The following is a 19,061-nucleotide window of genomic DNA, read 5'->3' as shown; positions in this document are numbered from 1 at the left end:
TGAGTGCTTGAGTAGTCAATTAAGTAGACCAATCAAATGAGACATCCTTGGGAAAAGATTTGAGCCACACTGATTAAAAGGGAGAGGAAACCAACCAAACCACTGCTGTGCCGAGGTGTAAAGCACACGGATCAACAATGCTGAGAGGAAAGGAGACATGAGAGGACGTCAGGAAGAAGGTGGTGATAGAACATCAGTGTGGGGAAGGAAACAAGACCATCTCCAAAACATTCCAGCTCCAGCCAGCCACTGCAATATAAATTCTTTACAAATGGAGGACACTCAACATCACCGCAACCCTTCCCAGAAGTGGACGTCCATCTGGAAGTCCATCTTCCCATGAGTCCAAAATGTAATTATTTGGCCACAATCACAGGAGCCATGTTTGGAGAAAAGTCTACACTGCATATTAAGAGAAGAACCTCCTCCCAACAAGGAAGCACGGTGGTGGAAATGTGAAGGTCTGGGCCTACTTTTCTGCCTCTAGACCTGAACATATTATTCAGGGAACTATCAATTCGCAGGCCTATCAACAAATTCTTGACCAGAACCTGTCATCAGCCATGGAGCTGAAGCTGAGTCGCTAATGGATTATGCAACAAGACAAAACGGCCAAAAGTATTCCAGCAACACTACTAAGGAATGGCTTACGACACTTAAGGCACTCTGGATAGTAATAGTCCATCTTACTGTGGCAAGATCTGAAGTGGGTGGTACACACCAGATGTTCCTCCAACCTCTCTCAACTGGTGGAGTTCTGCAAGGAGGAGTGGGCAAAACTCCCAAAAAGCAGATATGAGACACTCGTTTGTGTACAGAAGATGTTTGGTTGAAGTAATGGCTGCAAAAGGAGGTGTCACAAGCTACTAAAGAGTTACACTTGGCAGATTTTCAGTTTTCAGAGAGAAATGACTTTTGATGAATTAAATAATCAAAAAATGTTTTTCTGTGTCCCTTATTTGGAAGATCTGCTTTACAAATTGAGATTATTTACTTATTTTTTTTTAGAAAACAATGGCTATGTTTGTGTGGTTCACAAAATTTCAAGCAGCACTGTATGTAATCTATAAAAAAATGATTTGAAATTAAAAGTGCTCTAAAACTTGGATAACATTTTACTCCTATTAAACACATGACGCCATTTTGTGAAGGTGTCAGACAAAATAAAAAACAAGATGTTTTGATTTGCACATCATGGTCATTTTTACCTTCCTGTCTGCACACAAAATCTCATTACACAAAATATCACACAAGCTTAATGATATATCCCTATTCTCTATTTTAAAAGTATAAAGTTACATGTAGGTTTATGTGAGTAGTATTTGATACACCATTATAGTGAATTAATATAACAGGAGACATATGTACATATTACATATATCATTCCCCAGGAATGATAGAGACATAAATTACGATAAGACAAAGGAAGTAGTCTTCATCCACAGTTAATGAATAACCCGGTCAAATACCAGTGTCGCCATACTACTCTTTTGTTTGCTGTTCTTTATTTAGTCTTTTGTAAAACTGTATAACTGTTATTTGCATCCTGGACGGTGCCTTTGTTAGCTTTCTGGAAGTGAAACTGCAAAGCCCCATATCTGCTCACAGCAATGTGCTGCACTGTGTATGACAAAGTGAGCTTTTCGAAACGAAGCATTTTCAGTATAATTTACATTTTCATTAACAAGGTACATTGCCTCATCTGTTTGGATAGAAAATAATATATTAATACGCGCAAATCGTCACCTTAATACAAAACATATATTTCCATAGACGCCAGTGAGGATGCGATTAGTCACAACGTAGGGAAACGTAAACGGCTGGACAAAACCCACAGACCGATAACATAGGAAATTCAAAATTCAACATCAGTACACTTGTCGTCTCGTGCGGTGAGTGTCTGCTACCTTTGTAACTACCTGAGTCGTCCACCAATCAGCGCCGGCTCTGTGCGCTGGTGTGTGATTGGCTGCAGCACCAGTACTAGTGTTAGGTAAGCAGAGCTGCTGTAGTATGAGGTACTTCCACAGGCACCAAGGAAGTTTCAGCGCGCGAGAATATATATTTACAGCTTTTGCCCATTTCAGGTAAGCGTTTACATCATCAAGATCTTTTTTTTCCATTATAAAATTTGTAATTTACGAGATTTATCAACGGTGGCTTATTTCTGGCGCCTTTTAATCGGCGTAAGTGAAATAATTCAGGGCAAATCTTACAGACATATTCTTGTTCACAGTAGAATTACAGGTTACAGTACATCGTACTTGTACAGTATGTTTTAGTGTCCGCGCACTCGATTGGTGAAAGAGTAACACACATGGAATAATCATTTACAAATCAGTCTCGTAAAGCAGCGAGCGAGATCAGACTACGTTATAGTTACAAAGTTCACACACACGGATGTCTCCTCTTCCACAAATATGACTGGCCTCTTAGTATGTGAACTATGGGCATAAGAGTGTGTTCTAGGAAGGAAGGGTGAATGAAGTCAGAAATGATGTGCTTGACTCTGCTGACCAGACTGGTGTTACTGCTCACTGGGCGTTTGTGTGTGTTTACTGTAAATGATTGTCCAGACTTGATGCCGCCCTTGATATCAGAGGACACATGCCTAACATTCTCTATGTCTTTAGTTAATATTGTTAATGAGAGCATTTTTCCAGACATGACTTAAGCATTCAGTACACAATTCCAGAAGGATGTCCAGTTTGTCCTAGGGAGAATTGTGAAATGAAATGTCAGTGAAGAATCACAGGTAATGTGGTTCAGTCTATGACAATTCCTTCCGTGGCCTGACCTGATGACGTGCAATAATTCACATGTAGTGATCTTTTCAGGAGATTGAGGTTATAATGACCACACCATTACGACGCCACATTACTGGGGTGCTTTCTTATCATGTCTAACAATAATATACACAACAACTCTGGCATTACAGAAGTAATTGTAGAATTTTACACACACACACACACACACACACACACACACACACACACACACACACACACACACACACACACACACACACACACACACACACACACACACACAAAAACTATAAGAAATTCCTTGTATGACATCATTGCAAATAATCAGACCACAACGTCCTGCATGTTTGCCCAGTGTTCTAAGACTGAGGTATGCAAGCAGGACGCTTGACATTCCAGGGCCCAGCGCAGCTGAGACCTTTACAGCATTAATGCAGTAGGGAGACCTGCGATAGCCTCCAGGCCCTCCACCTGCCCGCTCATCTGTCTGGTTCCAGGAGAATGCCTGAATCATCCATACACACTCTGAGGCGTGTGTGTGTGTTTGTTTGTGTGAGCACTATGCGCATGCGTGTGTGGACGTGGGTCCTCCTTCGGTTAAAGCTGCTGAACACGATGAGAATGAAGCCGTGGTATGCTGAACAACTTGAAAACCTCCCCAGGTGAACAATGCCTACTATTCATGTGTGTTGGGGTTCCATAACGCTCAAGCCGTGGCCCGTCAGGCTTGGGTACCGTAACCTGGAGCATTCTACGCCGGCCGGACCGTGATTGCAGTGTGACCCGGTCATGTACACCCGCAGCACCTGAGAGGACATCAAACGTGGAGGCTACAGCGCTAAACGCGGTTGCACTTGATGCTTTGCGGCCAATTCAACTCATCCCTGGTTATTAAGCGTTTGATGATGTGGGTGATGGAAGTAGAAATCTGACCCCTGCCAGGTGGGGGCTTCTGGGATGCCCCCCCCCCCTCCTGCTGCATTATCATTAACACTAGTGTTAAAGCAGTGTTAACTTTATTGTTGGGATTTCTTGTAAGGGCCTGATCCGTCACATTACCAACACTGGCCTGCTTGCTAGTAGTAGCAGGGTTAGGGTTCAGCTTTCTATTTTAGCTATTTACTCCATAACATGAAAGCATAATTGTGATGAGTGTGGAATGGTGCTATTTCTGGCTCGCCTCAATAAATAATTACTTCACCTGCCCAAACCACAACATATCACACTGAAGTGTGAGAAATATCCAAGTGTAGTCTGTCGGCCTCCTCAGGGCGGAGTCTACAGAAAAGACGTTTGGATGTCTTAAGTCCAAGCAGTTGTTTGTACTTTGCTGTAATTAGAGTTAAAGGAGCAGTCAGCCGTATTCAGTGCTTCTCGTGAGCTAGCAGTAATGTAGGGTTAAAGTTTAAGGTGCAGTCAGCCGCTTTCTGCATTTCATGCACCACCAGGCTGGTATGTAAGGCTCAACTCACCTCTGCCTCTACATTGATTTTATGCCAATGTAAAAGTATCTTGGACTGTCTAGGATTAATGTATCAACTTTGTTCGTACTCTCGCAATATTTTCTTGTGGTTGTAGTGAATTTTAAGTTAAATATACTGTACATCAACATATCTGATATTGACAAGAATCATTTGGAGGAACAGTTAGGCTATGGCAGGACAATCATGTCAGTTCCTGAGTGTCAATCATTTCATTTTGTTGACTATTTTATTGTTATTGTTTTCTAAACTAAAATATGAAACTTTAAAAATATGAAATTGTTTGACGTTTCAAGGAAGCTGTATAGGGAATACAAGACAGGTTGGAAGGCTCAAGCTTGAGAAGGCTTGAAAGCAACCTGGATTACTCTGGCCATGTCTCTCAATCCACACATGTAGTTAGATGTAGCTTTTTATTTCTTATTCTTGACCCAGCTTGTGTTTTTGCAAACTGTTTTACAACAGCCAGTGGCTTTTGAAGATTTTCTGAGAAGGTCGACCGGTTCTGGCTGAACACGGCAGCACACTGACCCTCATCAGCAGCACGACTGTAGCTGAGATCACCTTTGCTCTGTCCCTACAGGGGAGTGTCGCCTCTGTGAGGGGAGTGTCGCCTCTGTGAGGGGAGTGTCGCCTCTGTGAGGGGAGTGTCACCTCTGTGAGGGGAGTGTCACCTCTGTGAGGGGAGTGTCACTTCTGTGAGGGCCGCCACCCTCCATGTCCCATGCCAGCTTGTGACGGCGAGCCATGCAGCAGCAGTATGAACAGTGGGAGCAGCTGTGACAGCATGGTCAGCATCAACTCTGGCTTTGTGAGTACCAAATACACCAAAACAACAACAACAAACAACAACAACAACCCCACGATCACATACGTGATTCTGAACACACTATAGTGATGTCTTATGGAAATGGCCAAGACTTTCTTGAAAAAGTAAATTGTAATCGTAAGGAACTGGGAGCTGGTTCTTTGGCCATGTGACTAAACTCGTTTTAACATTGTTAAACAGGTAAAGTTTTGCGCACTTAACGTAGATGAGCAGGGAATGTGTCATTCTCAGTGTACATATGCACAAAATCGTCTCATCTGCCTCGATATGTCAGTAGCTTGACATTTCTCATCCAAAGCAACTTTCTTTGTGTAAGGGGAAAATTCTAACCCTGGAGATACCTGAGAGGCCGATTGAGTAGTTTGTCAAGGGCACATTAGCAATAGCTAGATAGTACTTACTCATGAGAGAGAGAGGCAGAGAGAGAGAGAGAGAGGCAGAGAGAGAGAGAGAGTGTGTGATTGGTTTGATTTTGGATAGTTGTGTAAATCAAAAGTGAGCTGGGGCTGTGCAGGCTTCTTTGCCATTTCACCAGGGAAGTGAGAATGGCAGACATCAGGTTTCCTGATCTGCCCCCAGACCACAGTGGGTTTTCCTGCCCTTCCTTGAAGCCGCACAGGAAATTGCACAGCAAAATAAACTAGAAACAAAACTCTGAGCTCTGAGCCTCCAATCCGAAGGCAACCGGAAATGTATAAAGTGCTTAACAGATGCATTCATCTACCAATCTGCAAAGAAGGAAGTATTGAAGTAAACAAGGGTTTGGAATTATATGTGTTTGCTAAGTGATCCCGTAAAAATGCCTACTGAAGTTTTCAAACATAAATATTAGAAGTAAATGACTGGGCGGCAACCAACGATTTGTTACTCGTGTTTCATTTTGTGAAAGAAATGACATCTCCTTTCAATGTGATAGAGTGACGACAGCATGGAGCATCTGTCAGCTGAAGAACGCGCCTGCCTCATGTTCCTGGAGGAGACCATCGAGTCCCTGGAGACAGAGGACGACAGCGGCCTGTCCAACGATGAACCAAGCTGGCCTCCTCACACTCTGGACACCAGAATGGGCCACCTTGCCTCCCCTAGCCCAACCAAACCAGAGGGTTAGTACCAGCAGTGTGGTGGGATCACAGCACTGCACATTAGAGGCTGTAAAACCAGGAAATGTTTGCCAAGTTTGTCTTTTAGTCCTGTTAGTTCTGTATTGTGAACCTTACACACATTGTGTATTCTTTGTCTGTTTCAGAGTTACAATTCCATAATGATTCCAGCAGAGGTTTGGGAAGCGCCCATAAACCTCATGGTCTGCTTGTACCTACTCCACTGGTTCTAGCCAATGGGGATGCAGATGTTTTGAAAAAAACAGTTCATGAAGCCAATACCTCTGCATTAAACTCTTACCATCCATCAGCTGCACAGGTTGCTGTGAAACCTCCCTCATTGCCACAAAATTCAGAAGCCCTGAAACCAACTGCTGAGCCACCTTCTTTCATACCTGAGCCTCCAGTAAAAACTGGCAGTACTGCTCAGCCTAAAGCCAAAGACAGCCCTCCTAAGCTCCAGCTGGACCTCAAACCAGATCATCAGAGCAAAGTTGCTACTCCTGATATGCCAATGGTGCTGATTCCTCCACCCTCAGACTTTATGGATGAGCCAAACCAGCCTCTCCCACAACCCCAATCCCAATCTCAATCCCAGCTACCACCTCAACCCCAGACACAACCACCAGTAGAAAACGCAGTGATCGCCCCTCCCTCAGGCTTTGGAATGGAGCCAAGAGATGACGCATCTCTTAGCGCAGCGAGTGCCACCCCAGCACTGTTGACCCCAGGTGAGTTAAACAAATGGCGTAAAAAAGCTTCGATGAAGAAAACCCCAGAAAGAGCTTCTCCCCCTTCTTCTCCAGGTGCCTGCCATGATGCTCCACAACAAATTGAGCCCAAAAGCCCTCCAGCTGTGGCACCCAAACCCAAGAAGCTCCCTTCCAATATCATGAAAAGTCACAAAGAGCCTGGGCCTTCTCATTCACTGGTTTCGGCCAGTGATCGCACTATGATGAATCCACAGAAGGTTCACATCGAGGCCCTGAAGAAACTGGGATTACTGAAGGACAATGAGCCAGATTTGAGCCCAGCCATTAGTCAACCACAAAAAGTCCCTTCGCCTCTACCCGTCAGCACCGGCACCACTTCAGTGCCACCTGCTGCAGAAACGATGCAGACACCAGGAAAAACTGTTTCCCATTTATCTTCGCCTCCCCTCCAGGAAAAAGGAGGACGACAAAGTCCGTTAATCCCGAGGGACCAAAGTCCAAGAGTGTTTGAGTTTAAATCTGCAACCATAGAGCGATCAGTCATGGGTCCTAAAAGCCACGCTGCCGAACAGTCCTCCACCACAACATGTCAGGGGAAGACTCCGGAGAAGCCCAACGTGGAGCTCTCACCTGGACAGGTACGACGGAACTGGTCTCGACCTGTCTCTACTGGGAGTTTGAGAGACTTGAGCATCCACAAGGCACCTTTTGACTCAAACCAAGATCCAAAGATCAGGAGGTCTCTGCAGACCTCCACCGTGCCCACAACCACGCAGCAGAGCACGGATACCCAGAAGACCACACGCACACATGGCATCAGTGTGGTCATCTCCCCGCAGAGTAAGAATGGAGAAGACCGCAAGCAGGCCCTGAGGAAGCTTGGACTGATAAGAGACTGAGATTTAATATACTTTGCCTACAAACTGCACATGCACTTACTGACCAATATTAGACATATTTCATAAAATACATGCAGATCTGTGGGCAGTTTGACTTTGAGACTGGAATCAAAAGAAGCTTGATCACAGAGCAGAATTCTACTCTGCTCTGTTTTATGCCTCCATGACCATAGTGCCATGGGGTGTGGATTAATTCTTGTGAACATTCAGCTTGCTGAACCTCTTTGCTCTAGGGAAGGTCTGTCTTTGATGGAGAAGGGATTTTGTAAGAAAGATCAGTAGTGATTGTGAGTGGAGATTATACCAGATGATGGATCTAAGATTGTCGCATGCATAAGAGAGTGCTTCTACACAATTCTGCCAGAAGGCTGTGTTTCCACTGAGATTTTCTGTCTTGCAAAACTAATGGATATCCCTGTTAAAAGATTAACATTAGCAGGTATTAGTAACATCTCCCAGACCTAGCTCCATATAGCTATGTATATAACTTTTCATATAGCTGACATGTTAAGCCATATTATAAGATTTATAAAGCTAAACAGTATGCCATGACAGAATGCCCAGATTGGCTTGTTGCAGTCTGCTGGGCTGGAGTGCGTATGGAGACCAAATCTCAATCCAAACACTTTTCACCTCTATCATCGTCACACTCGTATTCAATTAACTGTGTATTTGATTTATAAATATCCTATTACTATAATGAGATTATTCAGGGTCAAAGCCAATATTTTATTAGTCTCTTTTGAACAGCACTTTCATATGCATGTTTTAACATAACAAAGTTTAGAAATAAAGTTGATACCTTGTATTTACAGTCATATTCATTGACACCTCTCTGTGCATCGTTTATGCCATGATGTTGTATTTATTGTGTTATTAATGGTTTAACTTTACCTCATGTGCAATAATCAGCTGATATTTATACACTCCACATGCAGAGACGTAATGGGTAGGTAGATGTAAAAGGTCTGTGATTTGAATCTGGTCTGTATTCACCTGTGTAGTGTTGGTCTGGGTGCAGATTCTGCCATTCACCTGATATCAGATCAGTCTTTGTGAATTCCTGCACAGGTATGAATGTGTCGCGGCTCTTTATGAACATGTCTGCGGAGTCCTGATTCATCGAGTCCCGAGCCTGTTAAATCTCTGACGCACATGCAGCCCAAGTCATGTCATCCAGAAGATGCCAATGCATGTTTTTAATGTAAGCACTGTGCTGCCATGCTGGGGGTTCCTCTCATAACTTCAGCAGATTCTAATCGTGTCCTGCAGAAACCAGTCAAACCTGATATGAGGCACCAGGCCTCATGGGATTGAGTACTTCTTGTGTAACACTAGCTCTGGTGTGCTTTGTAATTCAAAGTTTTTGCAACTATCCCGAGGTGTATGGACTCTTATAGGCCTCAGTCATTTTCACCTGATCTGAGTATCACAAAGATGACACACCCTCAATCTTAAGCCTCAAGCGTAATACAGGTGAATTGTCAATTGTCCTTGAAGGAGAAATCCTTGCCGTTGCTTTTCTTGAACAAGTTCTCACTAACTCCTCAAACTCATTGATCTTTATGCTGGAATATTTATTTAGAATAAATACAGTAGTATTCAAAATATTTAAACAATGTCTTGACCCTTTTAAATGATATTTTTCTTACACGTTGACTGAGTTATTGTTGATTTAGGAGAGAGAGGATGCCAACCCTTTACAACATGGTGTTGGTTACTATATGAAACAATCTGTTTAGTGTGGTTAAAAGTATTAGACGACACTAAATCATGTTGTTTTTCCAATGTATTAACTAATTGCACAAGTTCATGCTGAAAGGTTCCCCAGGCTTGTGGTGCCCTCTAGTGGATGTGTGTGTAAAACACCTGTGAATGTACATGACTCAAAGATGACTAGATGGATCCTGTATGTTTTTTTTTCTTTACTTTTCAGCACACTCCACACTCTCTGCTAGTAGACAGACACTCTTGGAATGACGGAAGCTCTTCATTTTATGGTATAATGTACCGATATGCAGATTCTTACCTTTTACCATCATTGTTTGCAGAATGTATATTTTAAAAAGTTGGTACTGTTCTGTTCTTTCTGCTCACATCATCCAAATGGGCATCTCCCTATGTGTTATTCACAAGCTGGTAAATACTGTGGGGTCTTGCAGTGTAAAGCAAGATTGAGGTAAAGTTAACCGCCTTTGGGATTAGGTCATCGTGCTGAGATTAAAATCTCATACAGTCTTAATAAATTGGTTAAAGATCAAGCAGGGCACTTAAATGATATACATGAATACAGAAATCAGTCCATATCTCAGGTTCCATTCAATGTACCTATCTATATATATAACAAAGAGCCTGTGAATAGTCAGATTTAGAAATATATGCATCACTTTAATATAACAATGTATATAATAATGTATTTTAGCAACAGATGTATCACAGTCTGTACTTGGCACTGGTATCTGGTGTGCTCTCAATATACATCTATGAAAGAGCAGGTGGATGCCGTGTGTTAAAATTATAAATTACTCTGACCCTTACAGTCTGATGGTCAGAAGAAATCTGAAGTCTTGAGCCAACCATGCTTAGCGTTCCCTCTCGCGTGTCGCTCCCTTCAGAAAGAGGAAGTGACACGTTTGGCCGAGCACGTCTTATTGCGACACCCTGCTGCGCGCTGACCGCAGGCCCCGGGCCCACACACCAGGAGGAGGATGAGTAACGTGAGCCAGACGTCCATGTGGTTTACGTCTCCCATCTGCTCCTTCAAGCTCCTCTACATGGGGTCCTTGCTGACTAACCCCACATAAACAATCAGCAAACGCTCGCGGTTTGCCAACGGTCTCCTTGATATCTCCCACTGGGTGCTGCATTAATGCCCGAAGGGATCTGCGTGTTTGTGGTATTGGTGGTGTTCATGAGATCGACAGCTTATTCGTTTGTTTGATGTTTCGTTGCTTCGTGACACGGGGAAGAACGCATGACCATTTTAGGCCGTAAAGGTTTATTTGTCCCTGGTCAGCTCTAAGATGTTACCATGGTGTGATGAAGCAGCTTGTTCTTTTCCGCCGTAACACAGAGATCTGAAAGTGGTCCAGGAGACAATGAGTTACTTGGAAGTTACTTGGAAGTTCTTGCATCTGATGGTGAGTTTGTGTTGATTGTATAAGATAGAACGGGAGAGTATCTAGCGTCTCTATTTGAGATCCAGGACACTGCACAGAACAAAGTAACAGTTTTAATCATTGTCTTCTCTATCATACACCTATGGCATATAAAGAGGCGAAATAATATTCTCCACAGGTCATAATGCTCAGACACTACATATAGAAAGAACACATTAAACTCAGGATGGCATTGACACTCGTGTATAACCTCTGCATTTGCTGCCGGGCTGGTCTTCCATATCGTGTCAGTCCTGTTCTAACACAATCGCTTGCACTAACAAACTAAGTGCAGGCACCTTCATGGCCTGAGTCAGACGTTACAGGTCACAAAGGAAATTGAAGGCCACCAGGTCTGTAGAGCTAGAGCCAAAACCCTCTAAGTACTCACACCCACTTTCCTCTGTGTTTCAGACATTCTGGATTCAAGGTCGACGTGCTTTTATGTGTAATGTAGGGTCTTTCTCTCTGTTGTCCATGCCTACAACAGGACAGGACCCACTCACACACATGCACGCATGCACCTCTGATTACCTACATAAGTAAATCTCCTTCATTTCATATCAGAGGAGTTTTAATTCTCCTTTCATTCGGTCCCTTAGGACAGAGATTACAGACTTATCTGTGATACCCCACCAGCATAAAATCAGGGAGAGAGAGCTTTAGACACAGCTGGAGATAATGAAGCTGGGCTGGGCATCGGCCACTGGTCTGTCCGTGCAGGTCTAATTCCAACCCCCCCCTCCCCAGTCTACAGCTCTCAGGATCATGGGCCACCCAGACACAATCAGGATTACATCAGAGCCAAAAAAAGACCGAAAAAGTGAATCAGAAAGCAAACCCGCATCACTTAAAAGGACGAAAGCTGATGAGGTGACATCCCGCCTGTATCGGCTGCTTCATCAGCAGCACACACCCTGACCCATCACATTCATGAGGGTGCAGGACACAGGGCCCTGTAGGCACCACAGAGACGTCTCATAACATGTCTCGATACAACATACAGGGGTTTATTTGTGTCTTTAAAGAGATGAGGTTGTCTGTTCAGCTCAAAACTGTTGTGGTAAATTGTGTATAAAATTGTGTGTTGTGGTGTTCGTGTATATTTTTATTTGATGGTAAATGCTATACATCACCTCTAGGGGTCACTATATGTTTTACCAAAAGGAACTCACAAGGGTTGGAAGAGGCTATAATCAAGGCAATAATATTTTATTTTGTAGCTGACTTTGCTAGCCATCCAGGCTACATGAATATCAAGGGTTGAGATGCAGAAACGCATAGTTCTTACTGTACACTTGTGATGATTCAGGACCATCGGAAAATCCAGGATGAGCAAGACTAAAAGAATGAAAACTTGTTTGACCATCTCAAATTCAGAACATCATTTACTCTGGGTGGTCTGCTCGAGGCATTAGAATGGCCACTGTAGAGATCGTAATAAATATCTGCTAACAATAATCTGCAACGATGTGTCAGTAGCTGTCGATGGTCTACTGACAGCAAATATGGTTCTTTTTAAACTTAACAATGCATAACTAATTACGAGGTATGAAACGGACTACTTTAACATAGGAGGATTTTGGCTTTGTAGCCCTCCTGGACTCGTGCCCTGTACGTGGGACTGGTACCAGGGCGTTTGGTGGCAAAGCCAGGGCGTTCAAGCCTGTAAACGAAGCCACACAGACCGGTTCTGCCATCTTTCTGTAGGTCCAGCTGTGGCCGATTGCGGTCGCTTTTACACGAGATGTTTCTCCGCCAGGCTGCGCGACTAACGGCAAGTCCAATCTCCGTTTGCGGTTACACCAGAACATGCCACACACGAACTACGAGCCTTCTAAGAAAGGAGGAAGCCGACCGAACCGAACATGAATTAGTCTGATGAAAACACCGGCGCACTGCGGCCTGCAGGCTGGGACGTGTTCGCACCTGTTCAGTTTCACTGAACCGGCGCTTCGCAGACGACCAAGACTTTAATAGGAAGCCAGAAAAGTCCGGGAGAACGTTTCGAGACCGCCCAGAATTCTTTCACCGAGAATACAACACAGACTAGATGGGGTTAGATTTGAAGACTTGGCATATATGAGTAGTTCTGAGCAATATTTCTGTACTTACGTGTCCAGGACATACATATTTCCACCTATATAAATCAGGTATGACAACAAAGCCATCCGGTTACATTAATCATAATCAACTACAAGACATTACAAATACCTAAAGTGCCTCTAGTGTTTAAAATCCTAATCTATACTGTTTCATGTTTCATCGGAAGATTAATACAACACGGGAAAGATAACTGACATCCATGTGTTTTATTTCTCTCACAATGGCCTGGACGTTCTTGGTTTCAGTACTTATTGTAGCAGCAACCGGAGCACAACACGCCAGTGTAGCAGTGGAGTGGAGCCGGTTCAGGACGGGTTCGGACACCACCCAACGGGGACGAGAAGTGCCGTACCCTCCACCACCGCCCCCACCCAGAGGTGGCGACACGTGTGTTCGGTTCGGGTGACACCACCTCTGAAACATGCCTTTAATTACTGGTGCGGTTAATTGCCTTTTTTAAAACGCATAATCGCGTGCCTGTCTGCTCAGACGTGTTAGGACACGATTATTCTGACACTGTCTTTAAACAAATGAGACATCACATAGTCAAGGAGATGAATTGTGGTGTGTCTTTCTTTCAACAGTACGTGATAAACGCATAAAACAAAAACACTGCAGTGAAAGTAATTGCATAATTTGTCTTATTTATTTTTTAATTAAAATTAGGCTCAAGTTTAATGAACGAGACGCAGCAATGTTTATCTCGTCTTATTTCAAGTCTGCACACACACTTAGCACTTAGGTAGGATGAACACACAAACTCCCCGTCTCCGCGCACACACACGGGCGCGCGCATCCATTGATCGCACATGGTCTCAGCGCGTCTGACCTCTCGCCCACGGAAGCCGTCTCCATGGCAACCCCCACTTCGGTCCAGCCCGCGGCTGATTGTGAATTCCTCCAGGAAAAAAAGGTCCTTGCAAGTTGAGAGAGAGAGAGAGAGAGAGAGAGAGAGAGAAGGGGAGCAATGCACGATTCTTCATCTCTCCTCCCCCTTCCTCCGTCTTCACTCTATCCTCCTATGCTCTCCCTCACATAGACACTGGTCAGAGGCGAACATGACCACTGAACTGCGCGTCTCCGCCCGTGCTGCTCCCAGTCGGTCACCTTCACCACCCCGAGCACTCCAAACAACATTCTCACTTAAATAAAGGAGAGGACCGCGCATGTCAGTTTCTAAACGCAGGGAACAAGGTTTACGCTTTGATTCCACCAACCGTTACGTTTTTTCCACCTTGGCCAGATACGGAGAAGGGGCTCTTTAATCCCGCACAAGTGATATGTTAATACACGCTATTATGCGCGCGAGCGTTGGATTAGTGGGCTTCTGTCTGGTAGCCTTTGTCCAGAGACCAGCCGGTGCCTCCGTGAGCAGATCTTCACAAGGTAAGTTTTTTTGGCTGATATCTTCCTCTGCTTTTTAACTGTAAACATGTTAACGTTTTTGATCATTTAATTTAACGTTTTTTTGTTTTGTTTAAAAAAATAAAATAAAAATAACTTTGTAAGTAATACTTTACAGTGTGCCAGAATATTTGAGACAGGTTCATTTGCAGCGTCATTTTATCTATTCAGTCACAGAGTTGCGTTTGCAATTTGCACTTTCAAATATTTTGTGAAAACTCCCATTCTTTACAATTTCCACCTCCCAATTATTAGACTCTGCATTTTCTGAATGGTCTTGCTTAGGCTTCTTAAGAGTTGCACTTTACAGTCAGTTGATTCATTATGGATAATAACAACATTACAGATTTATCCAGCAGCTCAGATGAAATGACATAATTTTCTTTGCCCGGTGCTTTGTTTGCACCAGTTGCTTGATTCCCTACAATGACTCTGATGTCTGGAGGTGAGACTTGAGTGGTGGTCACTGCGGAAAGCAGGGGAGGAATCTCCTCACGGGCACGTCTGGCACCGTGCGCATGCATTCTGACCTCCTATCACTCGAGGAGAAACAAGATGCAACACCACACTGAATGAACTTCACGTAACACTGCAGGGCTTGGTTTGGAGAGGCGGTGGATTGAACCGCGCCATCTCTGCTCAGATGCATTTCTCTCAGTTTAATTTAAGAGGTCAGTGAGCAAGATCAGATGTCTTTGAGAAGGCATTTAGCACAATAAAGTCAAGCATTTGACACTTGTCTGCAAGTCAGTGGTGGAGCCGACACTTTGAAGTCTTACCGTGTAGAAGGTGTGTACCTGGCTGTGCTTTTAACTATAAAGGGTTCAGAGTTTTGTGAATATAAGAATCCAGACACTGGCCTACTTCAGGACCAATCATATGACACATGGTGCATCGTGACGTGGTTGTGTGTGTACGTGTGTGTGTATGTGCATGTGTGTGAGGTACATGGTGATGGTTCACACTAACACACACAAAAAGCTGTCCCCTGGGCTGCTGACAGGGAGTAGGGACGGGGACGTGGGGGACGAGGACGTGGGGGACGGCTGGGGGGTGGGAGGGGTGGGCACATCTTGGGTGGTCCGCTTCTCATTGTGGGAAAACCCAATATTTACATTTTGCAATTTGAACAACTTTTCCTCTTTTTAATTTTCCGCAACATCCATTACACTCGTCATACATGGCCGAACGTTGAGCAGTGACACTCAGTCAAAGTGGTCTACACCTGTTCCCCACGGTGCACAGTGTGTGTGTGTGTGTGTGTGTGTGTGTGTGTGTGTGTGTGTGTGTGTGTGTGTGTGTGTGTGTGTGTGTGTGTGTTTGTGTGCGTGTGTGTGTGTGTGTGTGTGTGTGTGTGTGTGTGTGTGTGTGTGTGTGTGCGTGCTCGTGTGTGTGTGTGTGTGTGTGTGCACGTGTTTTTGCAAGCCCAGATTTCAACCTTTGATTCGAGTCTCTGGATTCAATTTTCAAATCCAACACCTTGACATGCAGCTCTTTCTGCAACTAAAGTGGTGTATCATCAGACGGTCAGCATGCCCATCACTGGAAGGGCAACACAGTGGGTTATTGGTGTGCTGCGGAGATGATCGCTGCCCCTGCCCTCGTGTGGCTGTAGAAGCATCACCCGCGGTGTGAAGAAGAAAGGCACACGTAGATAACGTGGAGCGCGGCGCTTCACGTGGAGACACTGCGACTGGCTGCCGTTGCTTCCTTGGATGGCGCGCGATTGCAGGCGTGTGCTGCAAAGACGGCAATAATTCAGTCTGGACACGGGACATGTGCAAACGGATTTTTAAAAAGTCGTTTAGGAAGCCGGAGCTGTCAGCAGGCGCAGTGGATGCATGAATGGAAAGAGAGAAGGAGAAAGGATCTGGGAGAGAGAGAGAAAGAGAGGATCTGTGTCTGCTTAGCTTGGCTGGCCACTGCCTCTCTGTTGACTGAGGACTGGTGTGTAGCACAACACCAAGGCAACCGCTGGTGTAGATGTGACATGCTGCCACGGTGTGTGTTGCTGTAACCTCTGCTCTGTCTCCCTATGTAGGGAGGGAGAGGGGGAGAGAGAGAGAGAGAGAGAGAGAGAGAGAGAGAGAGAGAGGGAGGAAGAAAGAGTGAGTAGGTGAGTGCAAGCAAGGGAGCGATGGACAAACAGATTGATAAAGAGATGGTGAGAGGAGAGAGAGAGAGAGAGAGAGAGAGAGAGAGAAAGGGAAAAAGGGAGAGAGACAAGCAATTATAAAGACGGGGGAGCGAGGCAGTGAGAGAAGAGACGCAGAGACAGAAAGTGAGAGAGACAAACAATATGAGAGAGAGAGAGATGGACAAACAGAAACTGTGGGAGAGAGACAGGGAGAGAGAGACAGGGAGAGGGGGTCGGTCGCTTATTGCCTGACCATACAGACAGACAGCAATATGCGTTAGTCCTTGTTGATGCTCTCAGTGTGGGAACCGCTCTGTGGCCTGAGTTTGCTGAGGGGAGTGCCAGAGAGGACAGGAGAGGCCAGACTGGTACCGCAGACTCCCACGGAGAGGGGTGGGGAGGGCATGGGTGTGCACAACACAAGCCCCTCCCTCTTTATTCCGCCTGGGGGTTTGTTTGCTTTGTCTTGCCTCTTGCTTCATGAAGTTGCTGGGTCCTTTTGTTGGTGTGGGGCAATGGCCTTGCATTTGCTTACAGGACATACATACTTTATCTACTAACCCAGTTACAACCTCAGTGGTTGGCTAACAAAAAAAATGCTAATGCTACTGTGTGAATAACACATTCGATTAATGACAGTAGCTAGTAGCATGACAGCAGCCAAAAGAGAGTGATCTGTCGTCCGTTTCTGTTTAACCTGGGATTAACAAAACTGGGTTTAATCTGTTGCTGTTCACCAGATATGTCAGTTCTTCTCGAAAACAAAAGTCCTCTGTGTCTATTTTTAGCTCTGTCACTACCCGTTTTCCAGCTCTGAGTCCAGAAACATCTCTCTCCACTCTCTCCTCTCTCTATCCCTGCCATCCAAAGGCTGGGGTGCATATTTGAGGTGGGTGTTATAAACTTTATGGTCAGCCGTGTGGCAGAGTGGCCGTCTGGCCCGACGGGGCACTCGGCACCGACCCAGAGCGGGAGCGAGACTAGCACAGTCGCCCACTGCTGAAGTAGTGGATGAGCCACAAGTGGCCTTAGAGGGTAAAGTAGTGAAATCATTCCAGAGATCCTAAACGGAGGTCAGTTCAGTCCATCTGTCTGCAGCACGTGTATCGTACCCCTCTCTCTCTGTTGGGTCTGCTGTTGCAACCAACTGGTGTTTTGGATGGTGCAGATTTAAAGTTGCTCGCTAAATACCCAAGATGCCAAGACTGACAGTCCACTTCCCTTTGAAAAGTAGCTACACTTGAAGATAGTAGCTTCTGAGAGGTTTCCTAACAGCAAGACTGAGTACAGATCTGGTGCTGAGAACACACTCTTTATGTCACTTTTGTTGTTTGATATTATACCATTGTGTTTGTGTGCTGTTGGGTGTGGTGCCTAGGAATTCAGGTGATTTATTGTAACTTTTTCTCTGCCATATACAGTTATGTCTCCACCCTCCTGTGTTCAGTACTGTAACCTACAGAAGTAATCTAAAACATTCATTTTCAACTAACCAGTTTGCTAACATTTATGACAGCGACCTGTCCTGGTTTTTAATAAACTAATAAACTAATGAACTAAAAAAAAAATCAGAGGGGACGGATAACATGCGCGAGATCTGAGTGAAATGTTCACCTGTCCACAAAGTCACCCCGCCTGGTATGAGTAACCCAGCATTTGATATTCAGATTTTTGGTCCCAGGAACAAGACACATTTGCCTTTCAGCATGGTTTTGAGTGACAGAACACTGCTCAGTTATTTAAACATCTCACCTTTTGACATTGTATGCTGACATCAAATCTGCTTAAAGAAATCTTAAGAATCTTTCTTGTAGGCTGGTGTTTGTAGGTTGTGTTGCAGTACGGTAGCTTTAGAGAAACTCATCAATCGTCTTATGTATCTTCATTCCTCATGGGGCCATGGACATTCACGTGTGGCTGTAAAGTCCTGAGCATGTCAGGCAAGCTTCTATTTACAGTACCTAGCCAGTCTCTGTTAGGTGAGCCTCTCGTTTTTCTATTTACTTGATTTTGGTTCCTATCTCCTTCACAGCCCCAACCGTGAAGCACTCAGTCCCTCGCCTCGCTTTCTCACAGAAGATCTGTCAGAAACATTCCCTCCATATAAAAAAGCATCACTGCTCATTCAGCAGATATCTCTGAGCAGTCAGCCCATGGCCTGACGGTGAAGTGCCTGCTCCCAGGTGTAGCACGAGGCACATGTTGCCAGTGAATTTGTGGGGTGATGTTTCGAAGAGCTGTACTGAGCTCATGAAAAGCAGGAGGAACTTACAGAAGGACAGATGAAGCACATTGCTTTGCAGAGCATACAGGCTAGATGTGCAGTGGTCCTGTTCCTCAGGGCCTGTGGGTCTGCAGGTGTTGACTCCAGCCCAGCCTTAACACCGCCGGACTGAACACCAGAACCATCCTCCCTATCCCTATCAAAGGAAGACCACGCGTTGTGGTGCATGTTTGGAACAGATA

General features: G+C 44.8%; 2 protein-coding genes across 7 annotated transcripts in view; both read left to right on the top strand.

Moving 5' to 3' along the window:
* Nucleotides 1-1,974: 1,974 nt before the first annotated feature.
* LOC143485090 (specifically androgen-regulated gene protein) lies at nt 1,975-8,908 on the top strand. Of its 3 annotated transcripts, XM_076984288.1 has the most exons (5): nt 1,975-2,087; nt 4,833-5,060; nt 5,995-6,181; nt 6,325-6,909; nt 6,985-8,908. In XM_076984288.1, exons 2-5 carry the CDS (start codon nt 4,974-4,976, stop codon nt 7,788-7,790), a joined length of 1,665 nt encoding a protein of 554 aa, XP_076840403.1. In that variant the 5' UTR covers nt 1,975-2,087; nt 4,833-4,973; the 3' UTR covers nt 7,791-8,908. The 3 variants fall into 3 exon arrangements, with proteins under 3 accessions (XP_076840403.1, XP_076840401.1, XP_076840402.1); XM_076984286.1 differs by having other exon boundaries at nt 6,325-8,908; XM_076984287.1 differs by having other exon boundaries at nt 1,980-2,087; nt 4,853-5,060; nt 6,325-8,908.
* A 5,054-nt stretch (nt 8,909-13,962) lies between these two features.
* scube3 (signal peptide, CUB domain, EGF-like 3) overlaps nt 13,963-19,061 on the top strand; it is a 66,166-nt gene continuing 61,067 nt past the window's right edge. Inside the window, exon 1 of one of the 4 annotated variants that reach the window (XM_076983826.1) lies at nt 13,963-14,440. In XM_076983826.1, the coding sequence (XP_076839941.1) occupies nt 14,335-14,440 (106 nt within the window). In that variant the 5' untranslated portion in view covers nt 13,963-14,334. The remainder of the gene's footprint in view (nt 14,441-19,061) is intronic. The other 3 variants (XM_076983828.1, XM_076983827.1, XM_076983829.1) reach the window with 3 other exon arrangements.

Source organism: Brachyhypopomus gauderio, chromosome 21, assembly GCF_052324685.1.
Source record: "Brachyhypopomus gauderio isolate BG-103 chromosome 21, BGAUD_0.2, whole genome shotgun sequence".
Taxonomy (NCBI): domain Eukaryota; kingdom Metazoa; phylum Chordata; class Actinopteri; order Gymnotiformes; family Hypopomidae; genus Brachyhypopomus; species Brachyhypopomus gauderio.
This window is presented reverse-complemented; position numbering and strand designations above follow the sequence as displayed.